The 15,840-nt window shown below is 41.4% G+C and overlaps 1 protein-coding gene across 1 annotated transcript; it reads right to left on the reverse strand.

Moving 5' to 3' along the window:
- Nucleotides 1-2,082: 2,082 nt before the first annotated feature.
- LOC136456723 (probable RNA methyltransferase At5g51130) lies at nucleotides 2,083-4,675 on the reverse strand. Its single transcript, XM_066456666.1, has 8 exons — nucleotides 4,508-4,675; nucleotides 3,865-3,979; nucleotides 3,661-3,708; nucleotides 3,315-3,555; nucleotides 3,121-3,208; nucleotides 2,965-3,030; nucleotides 2,557-2,625; nucleotides 2,083-2,469 (listed from the first exon to the last, which is right to left on the reverse strand). Exons 1-8 carry the CDS (start codon nucleotides 4,658-4,660, stop codon nucleotides 2,380-2,382), a joined length of 870 nt encoding a protein of 289 aa, XP_066312763.1. The 5' UTR covers nucleotides 4,661-4,675; the 3' UTR covers nucleotides 2,083-2,379.
- Between the last annotated feature and the right edge of the window lie 11,165 nt (nucleotides 4,676-15,840).

Genomic DNA, 15,840 nt, shown 5'->3' on the forward strand with positions numbered 1-15,840 from the left:
CAACTTCTACATAGTTAGCCCTAAATGTTTTTATAGTTTTTGTTGTAACGCATAGAATAAAGCTCTACCAATTGAGCTGTATCTCCAACTTCTATATAGTTTCTCCTAAACTCCTAATGTTTTTTTTTGTCATACAAAAGAGATACTTTTTGTTGTAACGCATAGAATAAAGCTTTACCAATTGTGCTATATCTCCAACTTCTATATCATTTCTCCTAAATTCCTAATATTTTTATTTTTTTGTCACACAAAAGAGATATATAGTTTCCCTTAAATTCCTAATGTTTTTTTTGTCATACAAAAGAGATATTTAAAAACTATTTTTGTTGAAGATGCGAGGAATCAAAACCCGTACCTTTAATAAGCACTTTTAATGCTCTACTATTGAGCTACATCCCCAACTTTTGTTTTCATTTATTACTATTACACTATATAAATGTTTTATTTATTTATTTATTTGTCATGGAACAGAAATAAATAGTTTAATTTTACACTATATAAATATTTTATTTAATTTATGGCGATGCACGAATCAGATCCTGTAATAACTCTATGAATATAGCATAATATCCACCCCGAATTTCTATTAGTTTTGCACTATTAAAAATATATAAAAAAAAAACTTGTGCTAGAGACGCGAGGAAAATTGAACCCCGGTCTTTATCGTCATCAAAAGGAAAATTGAGCCCATATAAGCATATCCGAACAAAGGCAACAGCAGCGTACGAGTCTACCGAGACGTGCGGTGGCGCGCGTACTCCGCGCAGCGTGATGTATGTGCGGCGGCCTCGCCTGCAGATGCACGGTGGCGTACGGCGTACCCATCTATTCATCATAGGCCATCACGCGATGTGCGTGGCATGATTTCGGCACGAGCGAGGCCGGCCAGCGCCGCGCGCGCTCCGTGCACGCGCAGCGCTCGAGCGATTTCTCCGCGCGGCGGGCGGTGCCGTCACTGCCGTGGCGGAGGACCGGAGCCCGGAGTTACTGCGACGGCACCGGTCTGTTTGCTTGAATTTATCAGCTACAGTATTTTCTCTTACAATAAAATAGTTTCAGTCGGCTTATTGCTGCTGGCTTCTGAAGCCCTTCCTGGACTCTGAACCTTGATCAACAACGAATCGATCAGCTAACGGCGACGATGCAGAGGCGGCCACAACAAATGCCGAAATGTACAGTACATGTGGAGGTTGATTATTTGGTCTGCAGCTTCTTGAACACGTCCTTGAAAGAACAATTTCTTGAACATTTCTTCAAAAAAAAAACAGTTTCTTGAACACGTCAATAAATAAATAACTGGATTTCTGAAATTGGTACTGTGTTGTTTCAATGCACGCATGTGGATTGTCTCCCTATAAGAACTAGGGGACTTAAACTCATGACATTCACATTAGTCACCCCAAATCCACCCTGACCCTGATGGATGTATGATGTATCTAATGCCTTTCGGAGTGGGATCCATCCAGCTTAAGTTTGAGCTACAAGTGACCGGTGAACTGGGGATTCTCTTCAGCTGTACTGAACTACAAGATACTTTATGCCGTTCGGCCGGTCACAAAAGCTGGCTTATTCAGCTTTTTTTTTTAGCCGGAACATTGTTTTTTCTCTCGCAACAATTCAGCCGGAACAGTATTTTTCAGCCAAATTCATCCCAGCGAACAGGGCAAGTGTGCCAGCACCAGCAAGTAGACTCTTTCATTTGACTTCGTTCGCTCAAATTAAGAAATTATTATATTATTAAGAATTAAGCAAGTACGACACTCTTCTCTCGCTAAAACTAACCTCAAGCGCTCCTGTGTTCAGATGCGAGTTGGGAGGGTTGGATCTGTCCAAGATGGATGGGCTTCAAGAACTCTGTGTGATCGGTCTTTAGTTGAGTTTCTGTTTTGTAGCTGGGAGCGTGGGATTACGTGTTCTTTTGGAAGTTTGCTTAACTCGAGATGCTTTGTCATCCGAATGCTGTAAAATGCTTGTTGGTATTTACTATTTAGCTATGCGGACTGGGGTTGATTCCTTAAAATCATGATCATATATACGCAGCAAACAATATGCAAGAGCAATCATGATGTTCATAGCAGGCAAAATTGATATTCATGGAAGCCTCTTTTTCGCTTTCAGGGTACGGTGTCCATTATCCATTTTTATACAAGAACAAAACCATTGGCAAAATTCCCAACACTTCCAACTAGAGAACACAACATCCTACCACCACTCTTCCATCTTGATCCTTTGACATCTGATACTCTCTTTTGCAAATGCAAGGCCTTCATTGTTGTACTTGTACCCAGTCAGTCAGCGAGCATTTCAAAGCTCAACACAATCATTTGGTCAGGGAGTGTGCACTTGGGCAGGGATGCCACAATCCTTGACCCAGTTTCATCATTTGTGGTAAACTTCTATTGGGCGGTTGAAACCACTGACGGCACCCACCAATCTGTCCGCAATCAACTCTACCGACCTAAATCCAATCTGACAGCACAAACACCACATTGTTTACTGAAATTCTGCTGAAAGGGTCAAGAACAAAACTTTGAGTTGGCAGCCAAAATAAAATACCTTGTCTAGAAGGATCTCCCGAAACGTCTCTGGGTATATACAGATGGTGTTGAAGTTCTCTTTGGCAACCTGAAAACAGGTAGGGAAAAGGTAGTAAGAATTGCAGGTTTATCACGCTCAGGGAAATTTAAAGGTCTACAACATGAAAGAATCAAGAATTTGTATTAAATTTGGCAGAGGATTTTGATCATTTATGGTATGTTCACTTGAGCTTAGGATCAAGAGTGCAGCAGCTAAAAACATTTGCTTGTCAAGAGTCACATTTAGCCTAATTAATGGAAAGTGCAGCAAGATTTTCACAAACAACTTCCTTCTAAGAAACAACTAACATTACCCGTTTCAATGCAGTGTAAAGAAAAATATCAAGAAGGGTTAGCTGGTCACATAATCTGAACAAAAAGAACCAACCTCTGAAACTAATCTGTTATTCTTATATGAACTCCATGGTTGAGGCTCCATGATAAAAACACCTCCCTGCAAAATTACATATGGGAAAAATATGTAATTTTCCTCTTACCGTCCATGTGCAATTTAGAAGACCAGCAAATAGAGAGGCATAGATACCGGTCTAAGAAGCCTCCAAATCTTCACGAACAGAGTAACTACGCCATCATCACCCCAGTTCAGGTGGATCCATTTTGCCACACTCAAACTACATCATAAAAAAATTAAAAAATAAGCTAGTGGCACTGTGGGAAAGAACAGTACAAAGAAAACTTCAATTCTTGAGAGATCGATATTGTTAATCTGTAACTTACCAGAGTATGGTGTCATACTGTTCTGAACATCCATCCATACTCTCTACAAAATTTTCACGTCGAAAAGAGACAATTTTAAAAAGATCTTGGTGCCTGTTCCCATTTGATAACTCAGATGCCACTTCTCCTGGAGAGCTCTGAGAAGGAGAATCTGACAATTCCTGAGCTTTCACGTTTTTTGTAGCCACCTTATCCTGCCGCATTATCCTTCGTAGGTTCCACTTAGCAGTCTCAATCAAACCTAACAGAGAAAGATAAAAATGAATTCGATTCAAGTAATATTCAACGACAGAACATGAGAGGAGATTCGACACGCAACAGGAGTTTATTAGGGGGGATTAAAAACCTGAATCAATATCAACTCCAAGAATGCTTCGACAATTAAATTTCATGGCTGCACAAGATTAAGAAAAAAAACGTGAGAAACCTAATGACCTCATCTTGGGGATTGAGACATTTGTCTACAAGAACTACATAGCACCTATAAGCATGCTATATAAGAATGTAGCGAATGAAATCAAGAGTTTATACCCCAAAATCAAAAGGTTACCTAAGCCAATCGTTACCAAACCCTGGTTGCATCCAATATCGAGACAATCCTGGTTTTCAAACCACTGCTTCTTGAACGCCTCGAGGCGAGGATCTTCACCAACATTACGGTCAATCTGTAGAATTATTGAAGTTATAATTTATATCAGCTGGAAAATGTTAAATCCCCTCCCACCCTAATAGCATTTAGGCATGCTATTACAGAATAAAATATTGGAAAATCCGAGGTTAGGAGTTACATGTAAAAGAGCTCCATCTACTCATCCCTGCCCACTAGTAATTAGGCATGCTAATGCTATTATACGAAATAAATATTGGAAAATCTGAGGTCAGGAGGTACATGTAAAAGAGCTCATCTACTCATCCCTGCGCAGTAGTCCGGCCAACAACACAGTCCACAGACCAGTACCAGTGCTTTCATCCCCGTGAACCATCTCTAGTCACGCACTTAGGGATGTAAGTTTAACTTTCTCTGGGTCATGGGTCAATCCAAAACAACCCAATTGAACCGAAATACCCAAACCCCACGAACACCTGAACCTACTGTGAGGCATATCGTCGAACAGCTGGCGACCGCGCGTGAACACTGATTGGAGAGTAGCAGTTCCAGGGAAAAGCACAAACGGAAGCGGTTTCGCGCTCACCCGGTAGCCGTAGTAGTTCTTGTAGTTGCCGTAGATGAAGACCTCCTTCTTCTTCCGCTTCTGCCAGCCGCCGCCGCCGCTGCTACCTGCGCCTCCCTGGCCTTCCTCGCCCTGTTCGCTGCTCCGCTTGGGGCGGATCCAGTAAAGGGACATGGGTGTACACCTGTACACCCAATATTTTTTGCAAAAACGTCGAAGTTTGGTGTGGCTTGTCAAATACCAGCTAATAGCTTTGGGCTCGTGTACTGTTAAAAAAGATCGCAACAAGTCCCGTGTGTTTCTGAAAAATTTACTGCTCCAATTTTTTTTTACCCTCCATACCACTGCCGTCAGTTTGGACTCTAACACCGTCAAACTGCAGGTGTGAAAAGTTGAAAATACCCTTAAGTTTAAATATGTCATTAATTTTTTTGAGCATCTTAACGACTTCAAATAAAAAACTCAAAACTAGAAAGTCGAGATCTATAATTTTTATATATAAATTATCTTCATTTAATTTCGTAAAAAATATAATTTGATATGATTAATATATCTTAGAAAAATCATTTTTTTGTGGAATTAAATGAAAATAATTTTTATATGAAAACTTTAGATCTCGATGGGATCTACAACTTTCTAGTTTTTAGTTTTTTTATTTGAAGTCGTTAAAATGCTCAAAAAAATTAATGACATATTTAGACTTAAGGGTATTTTCGACTTTTCATACCTACAGTTGACGGCGTTAGAGCCCAAACTGACGGCAGTGGCATGGAGGGCACAAAAAAGTTGAAGCAGTGACGCTGAAGACCGCTGAACTTTTCTAGAATCTCACAGGGCATTGCGATATTTTTAATGGCACACAAGGAATTCCCTCCATAGCTTTAGGTTAGGGTTTCGATGCTTAGCTTGAAGGAAAGGGAAGGAAAATGAAGGGAAGAGAAGGGATGGAAGTACCTGGTGGGTGCTCGTCGCCGATCCACTTCAAGCTCAACGCATCTAGATCTTCCACGCTGATCTGAGCAGTGACCCAGTTGAAAAAACGATCAGAAACTCTTTATGTTACGTTGACATCCTGCCGACATTTTGCATTGGATTTTTTTCTCACCCTCCTCCACGAGTCCACGTCTACCCGTACGCCGTACCCACGCATACCCGCAACCTACCCACCATTCCTTCCTTTTGCGTCGATTCTCCCCGTCGCCTCAATTGAAGAAAAAACATTCCATGTGAGCCATTAAACTAACCTTGGGAGAACATAGGACAGTAAAGCTAGGGCAGTGCGGTCCTAGGATGGACCAATCGACAGTTGTGCATAGCCTGCCGTCGAGACAATCCGAATGCCAACCTAGGCGATTGCTCTTACTTGCTATCCAAGGAGAAGGTACAAGGAGAAAGATAGACGTGTCTATCACAACGATGCTATCCATTTGTGGGACTAGAGGGAGCGTAGGGAGCCCACAGAAGATCTTCCACATGACCAGCGCAATTCGAACCGATATCTGACTTGGTTGCGTAGGACCATTAGGACCCACATAAAAAAACCCTACACCGACAAAGTGATTATGAAGGACTCCGATGATGATGTTATCGTCGATGTGTACGATGACATCACTAGGCGGAGATACAGTCTGAGAGAGGGCCACTGTAGAGCTATGTGGTACTTTTCATGAAACTTATCTCATTTCACAAGTTCTAACAATTATGTATTTAGAAAAAGTATTAAAAATAACAATAATGTATAATTAAAAAACTAGGAATGTTGCCACTCTTACATGAGACTAGTTATCCCTAATGTAAAAATTGTTTTTTCTATAGGTAGAACATTTTTTACTTATCCCCTAGCAGTAGAATATTTTTTCTTAGTTAAAAACAACTAAATGTTTTAAGTAGAAAAACCAATATTATTTGCTTCAAAAAAAGAAAAACCAATATTATTAAGAGGAAAGAAATGTTCTCATAGTAGAAAAAAATATTGGGGGTCTAACTCATTTGCCTTCCCAATCTCCTATGGAATAGGTAACTTCCACATAAGAAACTTTAGATAAATGGTGAGTATGCATAAGACATAATTATCGTATTTCAAACAATGGGATACTTTGTATTTGGATATTTTGTATTGGAAATATATAGGAAAAAAGATAAACACAAACGAAATTCTGAATGTGATATTCTAGATCTTGATATTTTATATAATAAGAAATATCTAGGGTGAAAGCATCTAGGCCCCTAGTTGGGTTTTGGTGATTAATAACAATACAAGATTACTATGACTAACGTGTATTTTGCAGAGGCAATTAAGTTAGGTCATGGTAATAGAGATCAATTGGGCAATCAAGGTGGTCATGCCCCTATGATGGAAATCGTTTCGGTTTTCAAAGGATTGACGACAAGGTTAAGGATGACTAGTTCTAAGTGTCGATTGGAGTTGGAGAGACACTTAGAGTAGTTTAGGACTTTGTTTTTTCCTTTGGCCGTACTATTAAGGGGGATATGGATGGGTAGCTTAACCTAGATGAGTCTAGTGAGTTAGGTGTGGTGCACACTTGTTAAAACTAGCACTAGGTAGCTCCTACATATGCCTAAGATCCTTTGGAGCTAACTTCATTCACATATGATCGAGAGTTGGAAGTGAATGGAGGGTCAAGTACGGACCGGACGCTAACTCCGGTGCGACCGGACGCTGGCCGTAGGGTCTGGTCAGTTCATTTAACCAAGGAGATTGCGTCTGGCGTGACCGGACGCTGAAGTGGTCAAGTGACTGGACGTTGAGGTCCAACGTCCGGTCGACTCCAGTAAGGTTCCAGAAGAGAAAATCTACGACTGGACGCGTTCGGTCAGTACTGACCGGACCCTGGGGGTTCAGCGTCCGGTCGAGTACAATAAGGTTCTAGTGAGGGTTTAATGCGACTGGATGCGTCCGGTCAATGATGATCAGATGTTGCTAGCGTCCAGTTAACACTTAACCATTGGTGTATGGGTTGAACTGACCGGAGCATCCGATCAACATGACTAGAGCGTCCGATCACCCCGCAGAAGCACATAACGGTTCGTTTTTTAGCCGGTGTTATAAATAGAAGCTCCACTCGTGTGTGGAGTTACTTTTGCTCATTCCAACAGCTGAGAAACACGTTTGTGAGTGCCAAGAAGAGCAAGGTCCTAGTGAGGTGATTGTGATTTGAGAATCCAAGAGAGTAGCCTCATTAGTGAATCAAGAGTAGCAAAGTGTACATCCATCGTTCTCGTTAGGCTTCACGTGGTCAAGTGAGAGTTCGTGCTTATTACTCTTGGTGATCGCCATCACCTAGATGGCTTGGTGGTGTTTGAGAGCTTGGTGATCACCCGACGGAGCTTGTGGGTGACCCAACTCAAGTTGTGAGCAGTTGTGGGTGATTCACCGCGATGGAGTGTCGAAGAATCAACCCGTAGAGAGCACTTGATCCTTGCACGGATTAAGGGGGAGCTACACCCTTGCGCGGGTGCTCCAACGAGGACTAGTGGGGAGTGGCGACTCTCCGATACCTCAGCAAAACATCGTAGTGTTCCTCTCTCTCTATTTACTTTGAGCATTTACTTTGAGCAATTTAATACTTGCTTTTACATTTATAGAATTGCCATGCTAGAGTAAGTTTGGAATATAGGTTATAAGTCCTTTGTGCGTTAGATTAATAGAAATACTTTTCTAGGCACAAGGGGTTAATTGGGCTAACCGTAGGATTTAATTATTGCAAGAAAATTTAGAATTAGCCCAATTCACCCCCCTCTTGGGCATCTTGATCCTTTCAATTGGTATCGGAGCCTCGTACTTATGTTTTTAAGCTTAATCGCTTAGAGCGAGATGTCTCACGGGGATGGACCTCCTCCTATCTTTGAGGGAGATGACTTTTCATATTGGAAAATCCGCATGAAGGCGTACTTAGAGGCTCTAGATGTTGGTATATTTAGAGCCGCCTCACAAGGCTTCTCAAAACCTCAGGATGCTACACACTTACAAGGCGATGAGGTTAATTATGAAAAGTGGAATGCAAAGGCTCGAAACACTATCTTTAGAGGCCTTTGCAAAGATGTGTTCAACCGCGTAAGGAACCACAAAGACGCCCATGCGCTATGGTCGGACGTTTGTGCGCTCCATGAGGGAACCAAGAGTGAGCATGAGGAACGCTATCATCTTGTAATTAAAAAGCTAAATTCATTTGAGATGCTTCCCAAAGAATGTGCTAATGAGATGTATTCATGTTTGAATGTTCTTGTAGAGGAAGTCAATGGGCTTGGATTTACTTAAATGTCACCATCCGATGTGAGAAAGATCTTGAGTGTCTTCCCCATTGACAAATATGGGCATATTGTGACCGTGCTACACCAAGGTGATCTTTTCACCGCTACACCGACACAAATCTTGGGAAAGATCAATGCTCATGAGATGTACATGCACATCACGCCACAAGATGGCTCATCCTCTACCAAGAAGAAAAAGAAGGACTTAGCATTCAAAGCTAGCCAAGATAAGGGCAAAGCAAGACTTGAGTATGAAAGCTCAAGTGATGAAGAAGATAAAGATGAAGATCTTGCTCTCATGGTGAAGAAAGCCGCCAAAATGCTAAAGAAGCTAAACAAGAGTGGCATCAAGTTTGATGGCAAGAAGAAGTTCTTCACAAGCTCTAGAAGAAAGCCAATCTCCGAAATAGATTGCTTCAATTGTGGTGAACTTGGTCATCTAGCACATCAATGCACCAAGCCTAAGAAAGACAAGTTCAAGAACAAGAACAAGGGCAAGAAAGATGACTCAAGTAACGAAGATGAAGATGAGAAGAAGAAGAACAAGCCATACAAGAAGAGAGATGGCAAAAGAGGGACTTCCACAAGAAGAAGAAGAGCGGAAAGGCCTACATCGTCGGTGCTTGGCTCACGGACATTGATTCATCTAGTGGATCATCTGATGATGATAGTAAAAATGAGAAGGTGGCCGTCATTGCTATTGATCTTTCATCTTCACCGCCACCATTGCCATCATCCTCTACACACCTATGCCTTATGGCCAAGGGTGAACGCAAGGTAACTAATAATGATGATAGTAGTGATGATGAGCAAGCTAGTGATGATGATAGCGATAGCGATGATGATGATTCACCTTCATATGATGATCTTGTCAAAATACTAAGACAATACACTAAGATCATTAGAAAGAGTAGAGCTAAGAATGAAAAGCTTGATGCTAAAAAGGATTTACTCTTAGCAAAATGCGATACATTGGAAAAGGCTAATGTTGAGCTTAAAGAAACAAATGATGCTATATCATGCAAACTCAAGGAGCTCAAATCTTCTAAGAAAGAGCTTAAGGATAAACATGATAAACTTGAGTGGGTGCACAATGAGCTCATCACTAGCCACAACAAGCTAAAAGATGAATATACAACTCTAAAGATCAATTATGATACTCTTATTATTGCTCAAGAATTTTTACCAAATGAGCCTCATGATACTACTAACCATGTTGTTAAGATTGATATAGCTACATTATATGATGATTTAATTGATGAGAGCATTGAGCAAGGATCTAGTGGCAAAGGCAAGAAAGTGGTTGAGTGCAATGACTATGATGAATATGTCAAGCTCAAGAATGCAAATGAAAAGCTCATGAAAGATCTTGAAGAGATGAAAAGCCACAACACCATTGTGCTAGAAACTCTTAATCATGATGAAGAGTTGATCCTTGAGAATGAGAAGCTCAAAGAAGAGAACAAGAAGCTCAAGGAAGAGAAGAACAATGATGTTCTCAAGGAAGAGAACAAGAAGCTCAAGATGGAGAAAGAGCATCTTAAGGTGGGATTAAGCAAGTTTGCAAGAGGCAAGCATCTCCAAAGTGAGCTACTCATAAACACCACCATGAAGATGGATAGAAGTGGCATTGGATATGTGGCAAGTGTAGAGAAGAAGAAGGCTCAAGTTCAACAACAACAATCAAAGCCGAAGCCAAAGCCAAAGAGATGTTTTGAGTATGGACAAGAAGGCCACTTTGCTCATGAGTGCCAAACTCCATCACCACAACCCTTGCCCAAGCATGCTAGACCCTTTGCTTTTAATACTCACTACATGCTTAGAAAGGATTCTAGTGGAAAGATGAAAGTCATGTTCTTAGGACCCCCTAACAAGAATAGGCCTAAGAAGATTTGGGTGGCTAAGTCACTTGTTGAGAAGGTGAAGGGCCCTCAACAAGTTTGGGTTCCTAAAGCTTGAATCTCTTATGTGTAGGTGAACTACAAGACCGATAGAAGTCATTGGGTTATTGATAGTGGTTGCACTCAACATATGACCGGTGATCCTCGTATGTTCACCTCACTAGATGAAGAGGTAGATAAACAAGAGAGAATAACATTTAGAGATAACTCAAAGGGCAAGGTTAAAGGATTGGGCAAAGTGGCAATATCAAATGTGCTTTATGTTGCTTCATTGAGCTTCAACTTGCTATCCAGTGGACAATTATATGATCTTGGCTTCTAATGCTTGTTTACCAAGAAGGAGATTGTTGTATCCAAGGTAGATGATAATCAAGTGATATTCAATGGATTTAGATACAACAACTTATATCTAGTGGACTTCACCTCCGAAGATGCAAATTTGAAGACTTGCCTATTCACCAAAATAACACTTGGGTGGCTATGGCATAGAAGACTTGCTCATGTTGGGATGAGCTCACTCAAGAAGCTTATGAAGAATAATTTAGTGAGAGGGTTGAAGGATGTGAAGTTTGAAAAGGACAAGCTTTGTAGTGCATGTTAAGCCGGCAAGCAAGTTGCAAATACTCATCCAACCAAAGCTTTCATGTGAACCACAAGAGTGCTAGAACTCCTTCACATGAATTTATTTGGACCAACAATATACAAGAGTTTGGGAGGAAATCTTTATTGTCTTGTGATTGTTGATGACTATTCAAGGTATACATGGGTATTCTTTCTTTATGACAAATCCAAAGTTGCATCTTGCTTCAAGAAGTTTGTCAGGAGAGCACAAAATGAATTTGAAGTGAAGCTCAAGAAGATTAGAAGTGATAATGGCAAAGAATTTGACAACACAAACATTGAAGCCTATTGTGATGAAGTTGGAATCAAACATGAAGTCTCCACAACTTATACTCCTCAACAAAATATAGTTGAGAGGAAGAACCAAACATTGATCACTCTTGCAAGAACAATGCTTGATGAGTACAACACCCTCGAAGCTTTATGAGCGGAAGCAATCAACACCACATGCTATGCATCCAACCACATATTCCTTCAAAAGTTCCTTGGTAAGACACCTTATGAGTTGCTCAATGAGAAGAAGCCAGACGTCTCCTTCTTTAGGGTGTTTGGTTGCAAATGCTACATCTACAAAAAGAGACAACACCTAGGGAAGTTCTAAAGATGTTGTGATATTGGTTTTCTTGTTGGTTACTCATCAAAGTCTAAAGCAGATAGAGTATTTAATCATGCTACTGGCTTGGTTGAAGAAATATATGATGTAGAATTTGATGAATCTAATGGCTCCCAAGGAGTACATGAGAATCTTGATGATGTAGGTGATGAACCATTGAGGGAGGCTATAAAGAATATTTCGGTGGGAGACATCAATCCAAAAGATGATGAAGATGATATACAAGTCATTGATCAACCTTCTTCATCAAGTGTGCCACAAGATGGTGAAAAAGATGAGAGAGTAGAAAATGAAGATACTCATATATCCCATGAGCAAATGGTGGTACAAGCAAAAGATGTTGATGCTCCACAACCTCCTCCTCAAGTGGTCAATAGAAGAAATACACCTCTCCTACAAGATCATCCATAAAATCTCATCATAGGGAGTCTATCAAAGGGTGTAATGACTCGATCTCAAAAGCTTGTATCTTTTATTGAACATCACTCTTTTGTCTCTTATGTTGAACCTAAGAATGTAGAAGAAGCCATCAAAGGGTGTAAGGACTCGATCTCAAAAACTTGCTTCATTTATTGCTCATCACTCTTTTGTTTCTTGCTATGAGCCTACCAAGATAGAAGAAGCTCTTAAAGATCTGGATTGGATCAATGCCATACATAAAGAGTTGAACAACTTCACTCGCAATGAAGTTTGGACTCTTGAAGAGCGACCAAAAGGTGCAAGAGTCATTGGAACAAAGTAGGTATTCTACAACAAGCAAGATGATCAAGGTGTTGTTGTGAGGAACAAGGCAAGACTAGTTTCAAAGGGGTTCTCCTAAGTTGAAGGTTTGGATTTTGAAGAGACCTTTGCACCGGTTGCAAGATTAGAAGCCATCCATATCCTACTTGCATATGCATCACATCATGAAATGAAACTATATCAAATGGATGTGAAAAGTGCATTTTTAAATGGCTTTATTAATGAACTAGTCTATGTTGATCAACCTCCCAGGTTTGAAGACCCTAGATATCCTAATCATGTTTATAGGTTGTCTAAGGCACTATATAGGCTTAAGCAAGCCCCAAGAGCTTGGTATGAGCGCTTTCGGGACTTCCTCATTGAGAAGGGCTTCACCATTAGGAAGATCGACACCACAGTATTCACCAAGAAGCTTAATGGGCATATCTTCATTTGTCAAATATATGTTGATGATATCATCTTTGGATCATCAAATAAAGACTCATGCAAAGAATTTGGTGAATTGATGTCAAAGGAGTTCGAGATATCAATGATTGGTGAGCTTACATTCTTTCTTGGTTTTTAAGTCAAGCAAATGAAAGAAGGCATCTTCATCTCTCAAGAGAAATACACAAAAGATCTTCTCAAGAGATTCAAGATGGATGAATGTAAGCCAATCAAGACACCAATGCCTACCAATGGACATCTCGACCTAGATAAGGGAGGTAACCTGGTTGATCAAACTCTTTACCATTCCATGATTGGTAGCTTGTTATATTTAACCGCATCTAGGCCCGACATTATGTTTAGTGTGTGTATGTGTGCTAGATTTTAAGCTAATCCTAAGGAAACACATTTAATTACCGTAAAAAGAATCCTTAGGTACCTTAAGCATACACCAAGCATTGGCCTTTGGTATCCCAAAGGAGCTATATTTGAATTAGTTGGCTATTCCGATTCGGATTATGTCGGTTGCAAAGTTGATAGAAAAAACACATCCGGAGGGTGCCATTTGCTTGGTAGATCACTTATGTCTTGGTCCTCCAAGAAACAAAATAGTGTGGCTTTGTCCACCACCGAAGCGGAATACATTGCCGCGGGTGCTTGTTGTGCACAAATACTATATATGAAACAAACTTTGCTAGACTATGGTGTAGTTCTAGAAAAGGTATCTCTTTTGTGCGACAATGAAAGTGTGGTAAAACTTGCAAATAATCCGGTTCAACACTCTCGCACCAAGCACATAGATATCCGTCATCACTTTCTAAGAGATCATGTTGCTAAAAATGATATATCACTAGAAGGTGTAAGAATCAAAGATCAATTAGTGGATATCTTCACTAAACCGCTAGATGAGGCTACATTTTGTAGATTGCGGAATGAGCTCAATGTGCTTGATTTTAGCAACTTCACAAAAAAATGAGCTTGTGTTGTCCCTTGCATTGCATTGTAATATACAACATGTTTAACGCTTTATAATGCATATAGGGCTTGTCTAACATGGTTAAGATAACCGCCGAAAAGTGTGTGAAGAAGCTTAACCTTGGATCAAACTTGACAAGCAACTATATTTACTTACAAGTATTGTATATGCATGAATGTTGTTTTGTCGTTTTGTTCCATTTGCCCTCTTATTGCCTATTTTCTTAAAAAGAATTATAGCCTAAGGCAAAATATTTTGAAAATATGAGGGTTTGAGAGAGATCACTCACATCAGTCCCAATTGGTGTTTATTTGGATCTTATTTGAGTTGGAACTTGATTGGGAACAGGCAGTGCGGAGGAACGTTGAAGATTTGCTGGAAAAGGGTGACCGAACGCTGCACCGGACTTTGCAGTCTAGCGTCCGGTCAGTTAATAGGAGGTGAACTCGCTATGAAGGAGTGACCGGACTCTATCTTTCAGTGTCCGGTCAGAAGTCGTCTCAGCATCCGGTCAATCATGAAGACATCAAGGCTAGGTGATCGGACTCTGGCTGCATCCGGTCGTTGTCCTCCGGACGCGTTCGGTCATTGTCCATCGGACGCGTCCGGTCGCGATTCTAGAGGAATTAGACCTCTCTGGAATCGACCGGACGCTGGGTGGTAGCGTCCGGTCGCTACCACTGGAGCGTCTGGTCATTAGATCTCATGTGTCTTTCAATGTCTTTTCTCCTTTCCTTTCCCATCGCGTTGGGGGCCACCATAAAATCAATTGCGTTTTGACCTAAACCGCATCTCGCCTTCACGCAGCGCCGTAGCATCGCCGAGCCATCGGATTCACCACCGCATTCACCGCTCACCTGCGCTCGCCTCTACCCTCGCCGTGCCCACACAGCTCCTCTCCATGCCAGCGCAAGCTCCACCCACGTGCCTCCATTCTAGCGCCATTGAGGTCTCGCCCTAACCTGCGCTGTGCTTCTCCCGAGTCGTGGCCTACGCCATCATGGTCCAAAGCCGACCCTCTACCGTCCAGCGCTGGTAAGGCCCTGCTCGTGCTTGTGCAACCTCATTGCAACTCGCCTATGACCTAGCTATTCATCACTGTGCCAATTTCACAGGGCCATCAATTCACTGCTCACCGCCAACCCTAACCCTAGATTCGGTGGTTCCCCGTGTGTCACTTCTCCTTTTCTTTGGATCGTCGGTTCATCAGGTAGCAAGCTAGTCGATTCAATTTCATACCTACATTGCTTGCTCTCATAGGGTTTCGCATCTATTAGATATATCGTATTTACTTGTATATCCTTCTATTCCATCGTGCAGTGAGTCGGTGCCATTGAGGTGTCAGTGGCAGTTGATAATCAACTCAGAGCCAAGCTCGTGAGTACGGATCGAGGCCAAGCATCGAAAAGTGTTAGTGGACAGTTGATCTTGTCAGTGGCAGTGGTTCTAGTCAGATCAGATGGCTCACACCAAGAATATTGGTGGTGGTCCAGGAGATGATGATTGGAGGCCTCCACCTCGCCTGCCTATAGGTCCTAAAGGCAAGGCAATGAAGAAGGTTGTATCAAAGAAGCACAAGTACCCTGATGCAGAGATAGCTAGAGTAGCTATTGTTGCTAAGGCCATAGAGCATGCCAAGAGAGGAGGTGCCCACAGTGAAGTTGTCATTGCAGATCATCTATCACCAGAGGCGCAGGGTAGACTTGAGCATATTGAGCATCTTCATGGTAGTCTAGCTAGGACTGTCATGATGGCAGGACGATGTCTTCCCATTATGGATCCTCAGCCTCAAGGGGAGTCATAG

Source organism: Miscanthus floridulus, chromosome 6 (assembly GCF_019320115.1).
Source record: "Miscanthus floridulus cultivar M001 chromosome 6, ASM1932011v1, whole genome shotgun sequence".
In the NCBI taxonomy this organism is placed as follows: domain Eukaryota; kingdom Viridiplantae; phylum Streptophyta; class Magnoliopsida; order Poales; family Poaceae; genus Miscanthus; species Miscanthus floridulus.